Source organism: Phyllobates terribilis, unplaced genomic scaffold, assembly GCF_046119375.1.
Source record: "Phyllobates terribilis strain yellow unplaced genomic scaffold, ASM4611937v1 Scaffold_5__5_contigs__length_657084704, whole genome shotgun sequence".
Lineage (NCBI taxonomy): Eukaryota > Metazoa > Chordata > Amphibia > Anura > Dendrobatidae > Phyllobates > Phyllobates terribilis.
In genome coordinates, this window is record NW_027362765.1 from 264,952,483 (window position 1) to 264,968,775 (window position 16,293).

Here is a 16,293-nt window from a genome sequence, read left to right on the forward strand (position 1 = left end):
ATAAAGTAGCGATGGAGGGGTTAACTGCCAGGATCAGAACTTGCTTCAATTCAGGCAGTTGTGACGGGAGCAAACCTGTGATTTTCAGCTCCTCGTCTGCCGCTGACCTCATGAGTACACTGAAAGCAATCATGAGATGTCAGGCTCCAGCATCTGACAATCATTGGTCAGGAAAGGGTTAATATAATTACTTAGAATGTCTAGCTTTTATTTTTTAAAGAAAACTGACAAGTGCACATCAAATCGTAAAATTGCATACAGAATTTATATTTCTGGCCACATCTAGCCATACCTGTACATAGTCTAAGACTTGCTGGTGTCTCTGCTTCGCCGCTCCAACTTCCTCATCTGTAATTGCTTCTCGCAAAGCCTGCTGGGAAATTAAGGAGTCCAGCTCTACTATTGCAGACAGGCGGCAATACAAGCTGATGAACTTCTCTTTGTAGCAGCAAAAGTGAACTGTAATAATAAAAAAATAGCTATCAATATTAAATTTTCAATATTTCAATATTCAATATTGGGCAAGCATCGAGGCTCGGTGGTCAGCACTAGCTCCTATGCAGCAATCATGTTAGCTTTAATTATCTACATCAATGCGGTGTGAGTCTGAGACAGGGAATCTGGACCCCAGTTGGGACAAGAGCCATATAAGCAATTGGAAATACTAATATTTAGGATTCCCTGATGTCAGAGTGGAAATAAATGCCCTAATTTATCGAGACTGGAAATTTTTCCGCCAGTCATAATGAGGGAGCATGGTGGAATCACACGCTTCTGACTTATGAATCTGGAGCATCTGACTAGTGGCATGCGCCACTCCATAAATTTTACTAGTAAGATTTCTGGCATAAGGGGCACCAGAGCTTCTCATTGCTCCTACTGCATCCCTCTTCTGACCCAGTTCTGCCCATTTTGGCAAAGCTGGGACAAAATTCACCAAACTTTTGAGCAACGCTGAGTTGTGCCAAAATTTTGCGACTTTTCAAAGCAATTTAGTCCAGTTTTCATGCGAAATTGCTTTGATGAATCGGGCCCTATTGTATCATTAATATAAACACTAAACATATATCGATATACAGTATGTATTTATAAACAAAAGTGTTTTGAATGCTATGTTCAGCCATTTATACCCTTCTCAATGTACAAACATCATAGTGAGATTTAAAATTGCACATTTTGTATTATCTGTGGAAAGCAACAGTATGAAACTGCCAGAAGATGCTGAATGGATGAATGATGGGGAGACAATAAAAAAATAGCCATTTATTGGCTGATACAGTTGAGTGTGCAAACGGGATGTCATTGTAGGCAGTACGTTGGCTCAGAAGTTAGCACTGTTGCTTTGAAGCGCTGGGATCCTGGATTTAAATCCCACTTAGGACAACATCTGCAAGGAGTTTGTATGTTCTCCACGTGTTTGTGTGGGTTTCCTCCCACACTCCAAAGACATACTGATAGGGAATCTAGATTGTGAGCCCCAATGGGGACAGAGATGATAATTAGTGTTGAGCGAGCACTAAAATTCTCAGGTGATCGAAGCTTGGGCTGAGCTCACCGTGATACTCGGGTGCTCGACCCGAGCAACGAGTACAATGTTAGTCTATGGGAGACCCGAGCATTTTTGCTGCGGCACCACCGGCAGTCTGTAGAAAGCCTAAAAAGTGCCCAAAACGATAGTGACAGTGCTCAAATGACATGGGGACAGCATGGAGATCTCCCCAGGAAGCATTTCTGACCCCCAGTTCACTGCTGTCAACAACGTGGTCAGAGGTATTAAGCCACTTTTACGGGCTCACAATAAAACGTTCAAAAACGAAACTGAAACTGCTTTCCTGTGCAATATGTTAAGGAACATTCTTTCCAAGGTAAAGACTTGTGTATAAGGTAAAATAAATAACTAAAAACAAAAATACTTCTCCACACCTTGGGCTATGTTCACAAGTAGCATTTTTTATGTGTTTTTGCACTTTTGTATTGCTTTCAACCGTGACAAATGCATTCACCGGGAAATGTCATTTTAACATTTTACAACTTTATCTGGCCATGTGCTGTGTGACACATGCATACAGTGCTGAAAAGACATGGGAACAGCATGGGGAAGACCTCTGGAAGCATCTCTGACCCCCAGGTCACTGCCTAAAAGTGTGCCCATCAGAAGTGATCCTTGCCGCATCAGAAGATGCAGACTTGCAACTATCACTGTGCAAGTCCTTGTCCCAGGGCAGTGTTCAATTATACCTCCCCCATTCCTTGCAATGCAAGTGACTCGCCCCCTGGGCCGTGGGGTACCCGGAACCGGGCTTCTGTACGATGCTGGTGGTAGTAGTGGCAACCCGATCCCGTGGCTCAGGGTGGTCAGATCGAATGTGGTGGCAGTCTATTTATAGATTTGTGAATGTCCGACTACGCCACCCGTGGATTGCGGTCAGGGATAACCGCCGCTGCTAGGCAGACCGCTGAGGCTGGTGTTGGTGTGCAGCACAGGGGTAGGATAACTCCCCACGGGAAGAGTGTAGCCTCAGGGCAGTGTAGGTGGATGCTGGGGGTGATAGTGCAGGCCACAATAGTAAGAGCTCAGAGTCCACTTCAAACAGTCCAGGGTCTTTATTGTAGGAATTATTAATGACCCAACAGTAGTACCGGTTAGGAATGGGCCTGGGTGTCTGAAAGCATTCAGGCGAGCCCCACTGCCCAGGGTGAGTGTGTAGGCCTACCGTTCTCTCTATGCTCTTTCTGACTATCCCTCTCTTCGTGGTGTAATAGCCCACGTTCCTGAGCGGGCCGTGTACTTCTCGCCTGTATGGCTTGTGACTCGGGCCTTGGGTACCTTTTGCTTTCTCCTCGCTGTACTGGTCCCCCTGTGTGGCGGAGCCTCCAGGCTTCTTAGGCCAAGGGACCTGAAATCCCTCGCGGGTTGGTTCTCTGCTGCTGGGCTTATAACCCTGACAGCCTCGGACCCCAATGTCCGGTTAGATTGGTTCTCTGCCAGGACCGGCTCTCGTCGCCTTTGTCCCTGGCTTGCAGTTTCTCCTCTGCCTCACGGACTCCTCAGCTGCTGCTGACCTGTCCCATCCTCTGAGAACCCTTCTGGTCACTTCAGAAGTGGGTTCTGGTCTCTCTAACCCTGCCCCAGTTCCAGCTTTTATAGGGCAGCCAGCTCCCCCTACTGGCCTGGGACAGGAGGTGCTGCATGCTAGTGGTCCCTAACCAGGGAACCTCCCTCCTGCTCTCAGACACAGCCTTTAATATTTGTGGCATCCAGGCCTGGGGTGACACACAAGCGCAGATATGCAGCCAACCACCCACCCACCCGCAGGCTGCAATACTATACTGCTAGCTTGCACTTGAAATGGGGCCTTTTAGTTTGGAAGAGGCCGAAGCTGGCCACTACCTCATGGCTGCTTTGGCAGCGAGGTCTCCATACTCAGTCCCCAGCCGCCACTATTTGTCCTGGTAACCTTCCCCTCACTTTTATTAGCCTGGCCTGCTTTAGGGCAGCATTGGACAAGCCCACCAGACAACCAGTCTCCTCCGGTGGGCCCTGGCTTCTCCATCAGAGGAGTTGAGAGTGCTAAGGTGAGGAGCATGATGATGATGATAGAAGTTAGCATCTGCTTTGTTTTCTTGGAATGCAAGTGTAAGTGTGCAGCCTGCCACCCACCCACCCCCAGGCTGCAATACCATACTGCTAGCTTGCTTGCACTTGAAATTGGGCCTTTTAGGCTTGTGGAGGCAGATGACGGCCACCATGTCATGACTGCGTCAGCAGCCTGGTATCCATACTCAGTCCCCAGCCGCCCGGCGGCTGGGTGTCCACACCCAGTCCCCAGCAGCCATGGGGCAGCCGGGTGTCCATACTTGGTCCCCATCCGCCCCTATTTGTCCCGGTGCACCTTATACACAATCGCGCATACCAAAACATTACCTGTGCCCTCCCCAGTGCATATAGTGGGAAGGACAGCCTATTCCGCTGTAGTGTGTGCAAGCCAACCCCCTGTTCATAGCACATGCAAAGATGCCTCCCGCCCTGCACCTGTCGTTGCAGACTTGCAACTATCCCCGTTCAAGTCCTTGTCCCAGGGCAGTGTTCAATTGTACCTCCCCATTCCTTGCAATGCAAGCGCAAGTATGCAGCCTGCCACCCACCCACCCCCAGGTTGCAATACCATACTGCTTGCTTGCACTTGAAACTGGGCCTTTTAGGCATGTGGAGGCGGAATATGGCCACCACGTCATGGCTGCGTCGATGGCCTGATATTCATACTCAGTCCCCAGCCGCCCGGCGGCCATGTGTCTACGCTTGGTCCCCAGCCACCAGGGGGAGGTCGGGTGTCCATACTCGGTCCCCAGTCACCCCGCGGCCGGGTGCCCACATATGGTCCCCAGCCGCCTGGGGGCGGCTGGGTGCCCATAAACGGTCCCCAGCCACCCCTATTTGTCCCAGTGCACCTTATACACAAGCACGCATACCAAAACATTACCTGTGCCCTCCCCAGTGCATTTAGTGGGAAGGACAGCCGAACCACAAACACGTGGACAAGTGAATGTGGCCAGGGATGGTCCATCTGACTGACGCCTTCACACTAGGTTAATAATGTGGAAGCCAGGACACAGTTGGACACTGGGATGCAACACATCCTCCAGACATAGAGGATTGCGGGTCCTGGGTCAATCAGGCTTCAACACAAAGTTCAGAAGGTAGACAGCAGCAGTGGTCGGCCTCCTACACAATGAGTAAATTATTCATGATCATGAGGCCATCCATCTCCTTAGCTTTCTGTTCCTTGGAATGCAAGCGCATGTATGTAGTAGTGGCTAGGCCTGAGGTGGTCAGCGTTTTGGTGCATATCCTACCTCCTCCGAGGATTGCTGGATGTTTTCCTGCTACTATCCCAGTTCTATGACTCCCATTAAAACAAAGCTTCAGGTGATGAATGATGGATGAGGTAGTGGCAAAGGAGAAAGAGCAGGAGGAACAGGGACCATTCACATCAATATCAGGCCAGTCAACCACACATGTCTTGTAGGATATGTTTCTGTACCAAAAGGAGCGGTTCGGCTACACAGTTATAGGGCATACAGTGAGTGCAATGCCTACCAAAATTTTCGAGGCATTCCAATGCCCCTTGGAAGTGACATGGAGGTCAAAGGGGCTTAACTAAACCGTTTTTTCCATTTTTAGCAACTGGGTCTCCTGTACACTGTTGGCCTAAGCAGTGAATTGAAGGCTTTCCAAAAATTATGAGGAACTGCAATGCCCCTTGAAAAAGACGTGGATTACAGCGTACTAAAAACCTTCTACACATTATTGGGGAGTGGGTCTCCCTTAGTGTTCGCCTATGCATTGAAAAGCAAAAGCTGACTAAAATTAGGAGGAAATGCAATGCCCGTTGGAAGAGTCATGGAGGTTAGAGGTAATTAAAAACAACATTTCAATGCCCCTTGGAATAGCTGTGGAGTTCAGAGTGGTTTAACAAGATGGTTTTAATGCCCCTTGAAAGAGTGGTGGAGGTTACAGTTGAATAAAAAGACAATATCAATGCCCCGTGGAAGAGACGTGTAGGTCACAGTAGCTTAACAAGATGGTTTTAATGCTCCTTGGAAGAGTGGTGGAGGTTACAGTGGAATAAAAAGACAATATCAATGCCCCGTGGAAGAGACGTGTAGGTCACAGTAGCTTAACAAGATGGTTTTAATGCCCCTTGGAAGAGTGGTGGAGGTCGCAGTGGAATAAAAAGACAATATCAATGACCCTTGGAAGAGTGGTGGAGGTTACAGTGGAATAAAAAGACAATATCAATGCCCCGTGGAAGAGACGTGGAGGTCACAGTAGCTTAACAAGATGGTTTTAATGCCCCTTGGAAGAGTGGTGGAGGTTGCAGTGGAATAAAAAGACAATATCAATGCCCCTTGGAAGAGACGTGGAGGACCCAGTGGAATAAAAAGACGATTTTAATGGCCCTTACAAGAGCCATGCAGTACAGCATATTAAAAACATTATTCCCATTACTGGGGAGTTAGTCTCCCATAGTCTTTGCCTATGCCTTCCAAGCAAAAGCTGCCAAAAATTAGGACAGAGGAACTTGCAATGCCCCTTACAAGAGTCATGCAGTACAGCATATTAAAAACATTATTCCCATTATTGGGGAGTGGGTCTCCCATAGTCTTTGCTTATGCCTTCCAAGCAAAAGCTGCCAAAAATTAGGATGGAGGAACTTGCAATGCCCCTTACAAGAGCCATGCAGTACAGCATATTAAAAACATTATTCCCATTATTGGGGAGTGGGTCTCCCATAGTCTTTGCCTATGCCTTCCATGCAAAAGCTGACAAAAATTAGGACGGAGGGACTTGCAATGCTGGCAACACGTACCACGGTCACCCTGGTGATATAGTGGTGGTGGAGGCTGAGGATAAGGAGAAGAGCAAAAAACAGCCGAAATGAGGAAGCGTATACCCATGTGTGGGTGTGAAGCGATGCATGGGAATACACCTTCCGAAATAACACAGTGGATTTGATTTTATGTTACTCTGCTGTCATTTGGTGGTGATGAGAAGTCTGGCCCAATCCAGCCCTTGTTCATTTTGATAAGGGTCAGCTTGTCAGCATTGTGAGTTTACAGGCGAGTGCGCTTATCAGTTATAATTCCCCCAGCGGCACTAAAAACACGCTCCGATAAAATGCTAGCGGCAGGGCAGGCCAGGAACTCCAAAGCGTACAGAGCGAGTTCATTCCAAGTGTCCAGCTTGGATAATCAATAATTAAAAGGCACAGAGGAATCACGGAGGATGCTGGTATGGTCGGCAAGGTATTCCCATCTTTGGAAACTTTCCACTCCTTGTGAGAGTACCCCGTGCCTCAGGGCCTGTATGCTGGGCGGGTCTCAGAAAACTGTCCCAGAACGTTGACAGTGCTCCCCTGCCTCTGCTGGATTGGAGTTGCGTCTCTCTCGCCTGTACGCCTTGGTTGGGCAACGAACTGTGACCTCTGCCGCTAGCGTATTCAGATGGGAATATTTTTAACAGTTCTGCAGCAAGGGCCTTCTGGTACTGCCCCATTTTTGTAGACCTCTCCACCTCAGGAATAAGAGAGTGAAAGTTCTCCTTGTAGCGGGGGTCTACAAGTGTCACCAACCAGTATTGACTGTCACCCAACATTTTGAAAACGCGAGGGTCACGGTTAAGGCAGCATAACATAAAGTCAGCCATGCGTGACAGACTGGTAACGGGCAAGACTTCCGTGTCCTCACCAAGATGACGACTGACCATACTCTGCTCCTCTTCCTCCTCCTCCCCCCTGTCCTCAGGCCACCCACGCTGAACCGACGGTATGACAGTTGTACAGGTACTACCGTCTACACCGCATGATACCAGCTCCTGTTCTTCCTCCCCCTCCTCCTCCTCCTCTCCCTCATTGTCCCCCAATGCACGTTGGGATGAGATGAGGCTGGGCTGTGTGTAATCGTCCGCTAGAGCTTCTTGATCCATCTCATCATACTCTGTCTGCAATGCCTCCTCTTTAATTCTCTGCAGAGAGCGTTGCAAAAGACAGACAAGTGGGATGCTGACACTAATGATGGCATCATCGCCACTCACCATCTTGGTGGACTCCTCAAAGTTTGTCAGGATGGTACATATGTCAGACATCCAGGTCCACTCCTGAGGTCTTATGTGTGGAGTCTGACCTGAATATGGACGGCCTTGTTGCAATTGGTACTCCACAACTGCTCTCTTCTGCTCACAAATCCTTTGCAACATGTGGAGGGTAGAGTTCCAACGTGTGGGGACATCACACACCAGTCGGTGTGCCGGAAGCTGCAAACGCTGCTGCAACACAGCAAGGTCGGCGGAAGCTGTAGCCGACTTCCAAAAATGAGCTGACAGGAGGCGTACTTTCACGAGCAGATCTGGCAACTCGGGGTACGATTTAAGAAACCGCTGAACCACGAGGTTAAGCACATGAGCGAGGCATGGTACGCGTGTGATCTCGCCTCGCCTCAGAGCAGCCACCAGGTTACGGTCATTGTCACACACGGCCATGCCTGGATGTAGGTTCAGTGGTCTCAGCCACAGATCTGCCTGCTCTTGCATAGCTGTCCACAACTCACAAACAGTGTGAGGTTTATCACCTAAGCTTATGAGTTTCAGCACAGCCTGTTGCCGCTTGGCTGAGGCAGTACTGCAGTGCATCCAGCTTGTAACTGATGTGGTGATATCTGAGATGGAGGCTGAACATGAGGAGGAGGAGGAGGATGATGCGCAGGAGCTGCACACTGTGGGGGCAATTCTGACTGACATTAAGCCCCCAATCCTCTGTGTGGGGAGGATGTGTTCCATCCCAAGGTTCGACTGGGTCCCGGCTTCCACTATGTTTACCCAGTGTGCCGTCAGGGAGATCTACCGTCCCTGGCCACAAGCACATGTCCACGTGTCCGTTTTCAGGTGCACTCTCCCAGTAACTGAGTTGTTGAGGGCATGGCAGATGTTTTGGGACACGTGCTTGTGCAGTGTGGGGATGGCTCACCGGGCAAAATAGTGTTGAGTGGGGACCGAGTACCGAGGGACGTCCACCGCCATAAGGTTGCGGAAGGATTCCGTCTCCACCAGCCTAAAAGGCAGCAGTTCCAACGCAAGCAGTCGTGAAATTTGCGAATTTAGGACTGTGGCCTGTGGGGCTTTTGCTGCGAATTTGCGCTTTCGTTCAAAGGTCTGGGATATGGACAATTGAACGCTGCGGTGGGACGTGGACGTAGATGTTGATGCTGTTTCTTGAGAAACTGCCATAACAAGTGAAGACTGAGAGGAGGGGGCATCTTTGCATGCAGTATGGACAGGGGATTGCCTTGCACTCACAACAGGGGGTTCTCTTACATGCACTACAGCGGAAGAAGCAGTGGTGACTCCCGCTGACACTGGTTGTGAACCCTTTGGTTCGCCCCACAGAGTCGGGTGCTTTGCTGACATGAGCCTGATCATGCTGGTGGTGGTCAGGCTGGTAGTTTTGTCACCCCTGCTAATGCTGGCCTGGCAGGTGGTACAAAAGGCCTTTTTGAGGTTATCAGCAGAGTCTTTAAAAAAATTCCAGACTCTGGAAGACCTACCGGTTGTACTAGCAACATCCCTCGTGTTGGTGTTATGGGGAACGGTTGCCCGCCTTCTGTGTGCGGCCACCACACTGCTTCTTCCTGCCTGTTGGGGTTCTCTGCCTCACTCCCCCTGTGTGCTGCTGGCCTCGCTCTGCATGTCCTCCTGCCACATTGGGTCAGCTACTAGATCATCCACCACCTTCTCCTCTTCCATTTCCGCACCACGATCCTCCTCCTCACTTCGTGGCAATCATCATCGTCCACCTCTTGTGACAAATTGCCAGCGTCGCCTTCCTGTTCAAATATTTGGCCATCGCTCCATGGGATCTCCTCTTCCACCACTTCAAGCGGAGCAGGCGAGGGGCCCAAATATGGAAATGGACCAGTGAACAGCTCTTCAGAGTGTCCAACTGTGGGATCAGTTGCTGTCTGACGACATTCGGCATGGTGTGAGGAAGGAGCATCAGGGTGAGGAGGAGTATGCGGTCGAGACTCATGGCTACTAAGACTTGACCATGTGGAAGACAGACTGGAGGTGGTGGTGTCCAGGTGACTGGAAGTATCTGCTATCCAATTAATAACCTGTTCACACTGATCAGTTCGCAATAGTTGTGTTGTTGTGTGCTTCCATAGTAATTCGGTCAAGGACTGGGAGCGAGATGTGGCTGTTGGTTGTGGCACATTTTCACCTTGGCCACGGCCCCGTCCTCTGCACGCACCATCACCAGAACGTCCAGTTCCACGTCCCTTGCCACGCGCCTTTCCCATTGTAAATTAAGTAAAATAGATTACACTCGCACTATCAATGGCAATAGGGTAATAGAAAGGAGATTTGAACCGTGGAAGAGGAAAACCACAGTTCTATTTCTCTGACCTACACCAGAATCTATTAAACAGATATATTTGTGTCTGAACAGACAGCGAGACACTCAAACTGTTTTTTTTTATATAGAAAAGGCAAAAAGGTGGATTACACCCAGATTTGAACCGTGGAAGAGGAAAACCACAGTTCTAATTTCCTGGCGTATACCAGACTATTTTAAATAGATATATTTGTGTCTGAACAGTCAGCGAGAAACTCAAACTGTTTTATTTCATGGAAAAAAGGCAAAAATGTGGATAATACAGAGATTTGAACTGTGGAACTGCAAAACCACAGTTCTAGTTATCTGGCCAAAACCAGACTCTTTTAAAGAGATATATTTGTGTCTGAACACTCACAGACAAACTCAATTTTTTTTTGGGGGGGGGGAATACCAAAAGGTTAATAAGATGGGTATTTGTACAGTCTGACTGAGGAAAAAAAAGAGGATTTAGATGAGAAAAAAAGGATTTTTCCTGGCCCCTGAGACCGGGGGCTAAGTCTAGCAATTTGATCAGCAGTAGAACACAGGACTGTAATGCAGTGTTTGTTGGTTTAACCATTGCGTCTCCTATACAGCCTGCCTGCCTGCCTGATATCCGGGATGGATATTAGTCCTGAGAAGGACTGTTTCTTTGATTTTGCAGGCTTTAGAGACCCTACACTACCTATTTCGCAATATAAATCTCTCCCTAGCTCAGCAGCACTCTCCCTACACTGTCTGATCCAGAGCGACTGTGTCCAAGATGGCGGCGCCCGGTTTTTAATACTCGAGGTGACGCTGTCCGGCCAGACAATCACTGTAATGCCCACAACCAACAAGGCTACGGCATTACAGTGACTGGCTGGCAATCCCTGCATGTTCATTGGCTCTGTAAAGAGCGCCAAACATGCAGGGCCGAGACCCGAGCTCCCGCCCGAGTAACCCGAAAATGCTCGGTGCTCGCCGAACATCCCGAGTAGTGAGATGCTCAGGCGAGTACCAAGCAGTGTCGAGCATGCTCGCTCAACACTAATGATAATGTCTGGTCTGTAGAATATGATGGTGCTATTTAAGAAAAGCATAATAAATTAAGAATAATTCCTGCAGCGTAGTAAACAAAGACTGATGGTGAACACTAAACCAGCAGCACTGAAGGGAGTGGTAAGCTTAAACAGATATCAGTAGGGCTTCTTTTCTTATATTAATACTAGCTATTGAACCCGTTCTACGCCCGGGTGGCGAGCATTTTTATAGGTATATGGTCTCCCATGCTGGTATGTGCTGCCTCCCTCCTGGTATTTGTGCTGACCCCATCCTGGTATTTGTGCTTCCCCATCCTGTCCCCACCATCCTATCCTGGTATGCATGGCACCCCTCATCTCTATCCTGGTATGCAATGCACCCCTCATCCGTATCCTGGTATGCATGGCACCCCTCATCCCTATCCTGGTAAGCATGTCCCCCTCATCCCCATCCTGGTATGTATGGCACCCCTCATCCCCATCCTGGTATGCATGGCACCCCTCATCCCCAATCCTGGTATGCATGGCACCCCTCACCCCCAATCCTGGTATGCATGGCACCCCTCACCCCCAATCCTGGTATGCGTGGCACCCCTCACCCTCAATCCTGGTATGCGTGGCACCCCTCACCCCCAATCCTGGTATGCATGGCACCCCTCACCCTCAATCCTGGTATACATGGCACCCCTCACCCAAAAATCTGGTATGCATGGCACCCCTCACCCCCAATCATGGTATGCATGGCCCACCTCACCCCCAATCCTGGTATGCATGGCACCCCTCATCCCTCATCCTGGTAGGCATGGCTCCCTCATACCCAATCATGGTATGCATGGCACCCTCAGCCTTATCCTGGTATGCATGGGCCCCTCACCCCCATCCTGGTATGCATGGCACTCCTCATTTCATATCCTGGTAAGCATGTTACCCCATCCCTCATCCCTATCCTGGTATGTATGGTACCCCTCATCCTGGTATGCATGGTACCCCTTATGCCTATCCTGGTAAACATGGTACCCCTCATCCCTATCCTGGAATGCATGGCACCCCTCATCTGAATCCTGCTATGCATGGCCCCCCCACATCTCTATCCTGGTATGCATGGCGACCCTCATCCCCAATCCTGGTATGCATGGCACCCCTCATCCCCAATCCTGGTATGCATGGCACCCCTCATCCCCAATCCTGGTATGCATGGCACCCCTCATCCCCAATCCTGGTATGCATGGCACCCCTCATCCCCAATCCTGGTATGCATGGCACCCCTCATCCCTAATCCTGGTATGCATGGCACCCCTGATCCCCAATCTTGGTATGCATGGCTCCCTCATCCCCAATCCTGGTATGCATGGCACCCCTCATCCCCAATCCTGGTATGTATGGCACCCCTCATCCCCAATCCTAGTATGCATGGCACCCCTCATCCCCAATCCTGGTATGCATGGCACCCCTCATCCCCAATCCTGGTATGCATGGCACCCCTCATCCCCCAATCCTGATATGCATGGTACCCCTCATCCCCCCAATCATGGTATGCATGGTACCCCTTATCCCCCAATCTTGGTATGCATATCATCCCTCATCCCCCAATCCTGACATGTATGGCCCCCTCATCTCCCAATCCTGGTTTGTATGGCCCCCTCACCCCCCAATCCTGGAATGCATGGCACCCCTCATTCCCCAATCCTGGTATGTATGATCCCCCAATCCTGGTATGTGTGACCCCCTCACCCCCTAATCCTGGTATGCATGGCACCCCTCACCCCCCAATCCTGGTATGTATGGTACCCCTCATCCCCCAATCCTGGTATGTATGGTACCCCTCATCCCCCCAATCATGGTATGCATGGTACCCCTCATCCCCCAATCCTGGTATGCATGGCATCCCTCATCCCCCATTCCTGACATGTATGGCCCCCTCATCTCCCAATCCTGGTTTGTATGGCCCCCTCACCCCCCAATCCTGGTATGCATGGCACCCCTCATTCCCCAATCCTGGTATGTATGATCCCCCAATCCTGGTATGTGTGACCCCCTCACCCCCTAATCCTGGTATGTATGGCACCCCTCACCCCCCAATCCTGGTATGTATGGTCCCCTCATCCCTTTCAAGCTGCACACATACAAAAAAATAAACACTTATACTCGCCTTTCTTCCCTATGCTCCAGCGCTGCCATGTCCTGCTCTGCTGGAAGCCGGGGGAGGGGTGCTGCGCTGGAGTACAGGCGTACCCATACCGCGCTGTCCAGAGCCATTTTGCTGAAGGCACACTGCAAATGTGTCTTCAGTAAAATGGCGCAGGATAGCGCTATGCGCATGCGCCGATACCAACGCCTCACTCCTGCCCCGGTCTCCGGCGAAGAGAGGCACAGCGGCAACGCTCCTCCCAGTCAGGTAAGTATGTAAGTATGGCGCTGGAGATCACGGTATGTGTTCAGTGTGACTTTGCATGTATGGCTTGTGACAACGTGAGGGATTAGCAGTGACAGCCCAATGAATGATGGAAGTCATCACTGTACTACCGGCAGGGACTACCAAAGCGGCTGAACTGGAGCGACGTAAGAGTCAATGTATATTGCTTATTTATTGAAACATTCCCTTTTTTGACCAAGTTTTGTAAAATCATGGAAAACCTGATGAAGAAACTAATGGAAAAACCTTAATTAGATGATGTGTGTGAACTAAGCATGAAGCAGTATAATTATTACTAAAAGCGAAAAATCCTATTCAATGAATGAATTGAAATTTAAATCATTTCATTCATTTTTTATTTTCTTCAACTGATTTTGATTCTTAGCCATCTTCATGGTCAGGCATATTGTTTGCAAAAATATTCTGTCTGTGGCCAGTTCCTTTTCAAAAGTGAAAGTTTTCATTCTAATAGAGGTAAATGTTAAAAGTTTCCTCCTTACACAATACATCGCAGTACTCTTTTTTTTTTCTTTTCAATCAATTCGCCTTTTTGTTAATGTATGTGTAACCCTGTAAATAGTCTTGCTTCAGAATTAATTCATTTTGCTGGCTGTACACTTGATTTATGTAGAGTAATATGATTGATTAATTAGACGTGTACTTTTCCATGTTTGGAGATGGTATAAATTGATGAATGTTTTTATAGTCTTGTTTTAGTCTTGATGAAGAACTCGGGCTGACATGCTTATTCTGCAACTGTAATACATTATTTAATGAAAAAGAGTAGGCTGTTCTCTTTTCATGCAATAATAATAATGTTTATTTTGGCTCGTGGAGTCAGTGCCACGTTAGTCTGCTGAAAGAACAATTCGTATAAGGAGACAACATTTTCATGATGTCTGAAGCAGTGAATTTTTATGGAGAAAATATCATCTGAGTTGCAAAATCAAATGCAATATTGTAATATTTATAGATTCACTGACTGATCATTGAAATTTTAGCACCAAGAAGAAAAAGTCTTGGAGTTATAGAAATCTCAGGATTGATCGACATGTTAAAAATAGAAATAAAATGTTCAAAACATCTTGATTAATTCATTATCAAGAATGAGCAGAGAAATTCACTTACGCACCTTGGTATATTATCAATCCATCAGATAGGGTTGTTTTCTATCCTCTATATTAGTACAGTAGGTTGCTTGTCTTGGAACATTTATGGCTGAAACATTTCAGTCGTTTTGGAATTTTGTGCCATCATGAAGTTCCATGAGTAATTTAATAAGACAGTGATGATAAGAACACAAACCCAACTTTATTCATTCTCTACAGGACTGCTGGAGTTATTCAAGCACTTTACTTGGTTTTTGCTGTTAGTCTAATAGAAAATATGTGACATGATGGTTGAGCATGTGTTCTGCTTCATAACAGGCACACAAATCTCCTGTTTCGGTGATGGTGATGACACAGTATTTAATTTTAATTATTCCAGACATAAATTCAGTAGGCCCAGAGACATAGACTATTGTCTGAACGTTGACTATTGAATTTATGTGTTTCTTTCTTCGGTGGATCAAGAGACATAACCCATTGTTATATGAGCCTAAATGTTAACTCTGGAGTTGATGTTTGTTGTAACTTATTGCCTGTTATCTTTGGAGGACAGGGACGCAGGTTCTTTGAACAATTGATGTTTGCTAATGGTTATACTTTGTATAAGTCCATGTAGTTTGTTGACTTGCAAACAGTGGAGGACAAACTAGGCAGATTGATTAAAATACTGAAACAATGAGAGATGACCTCATCTCACCTTCCCTCTGACCTGTGGATGATGGCTTGAAGGACAGTTGTGAACTATAAAAATGGATATGCCTCTGTTTCGAGAGATATACAGATTTGGGACTTTACAAAGCCACATTGAGGAACACGCTACAGGACATCTACCAGGACACCACGGCTCAATCAAGAGAGAAACAGATTTGACATTCTACAGGATGCCATCTTAAGGACCATGACCCTAGCTGGAAAAACACAGATCTGCTCCAAGACCATCACTGAACCAATGGATACATTCGGGGAAGCCAGGATTGGGACCTACTGGTCACTTGGCCCCATGGAGACGTTCGGAAAAGCCAGGTTGTGACCCTCCAGTTACCTGGCCCCATGGATACGTTCAGGGAAGCCAGTATTAAGACCCACCAGTCACCTGGCCCTATGGAAACATTCGAAGAAGCCAGGTTGTGACCTTCAGGTAACCTGGCCACGTGCCTCCATGGACTGTCAGCTTTCTAAACTTGCCATTACCTCCTCTCTGTGGGTGTCAGCCAAATCAGGGCACCACTGGTGGGGGTAGTCGGCCCTGGAAGCCCCGAAGTCGCAGTTGCTCTAACCCCGGCGAGTCAGCAGAAGGTGAGACTCTAAACCTCTGTAATTTTGCACCATCTTGGATATTTGCCTGGACTGTTCGATATGTTTTATTGTCTGTTGCTGGTTCAATAAAGTATTGTCATGCTGTTTTACCCTCACCCTGTGTTGTCTGAGTAGTATTCTGCCCCGAAAGGAGAGCAGACGTTCTCAGTGGGATGAGACCTGGTCCATATGGTCTTGGATGTTAAAGTGGCAAGTAAAGAGAAGGTACTGTATATGTTTTTGAAACTTTTTGTCACAATAATCACAAACCTGAAATCTAGCTGCACTGTGAAAATACAAAAAACACAATATATCCAGCAAAGTCCCAGATGCTAGACACAATTGAAAAGACGACAAATTTTAAAATAGTCGTTTAGTCAATACAAACATGCACAAAACTTTGTTTTGTAATGAAAATAAGGATACATCCTTCAATAGTGACGTACTGCGAATCTGCATGTTGAGAAAATAGTGTTCTTATACTCACAAATGTAATAAAGTTCAAATAGCAAAGCATAAATACA

General features: G+C 47.9%; 1 protein-coding gene across 1 annotated transcript in view; it reads right to left on the minus strand.

Annotated features, from left to right (window-relative positions):
- ANKFN1 (ankyrin repeat and fibronectin type III domain containing 1) overlaps positions 1–16,293 on the minus strand; it is a 1,224,583-nt gene that overhangs the window by 180,817 nt on the left and 1,027,473 nt on the right. The window contains exon 16 of the mRNA XM_073684132.1: positions 293–459. Coding sequence (XP_073540233.1) covers positions 293–459 — 167 coding nt within the window. The remainder of the gene's footprint in view (positions 1–292; positions 460–16,293) is intronic.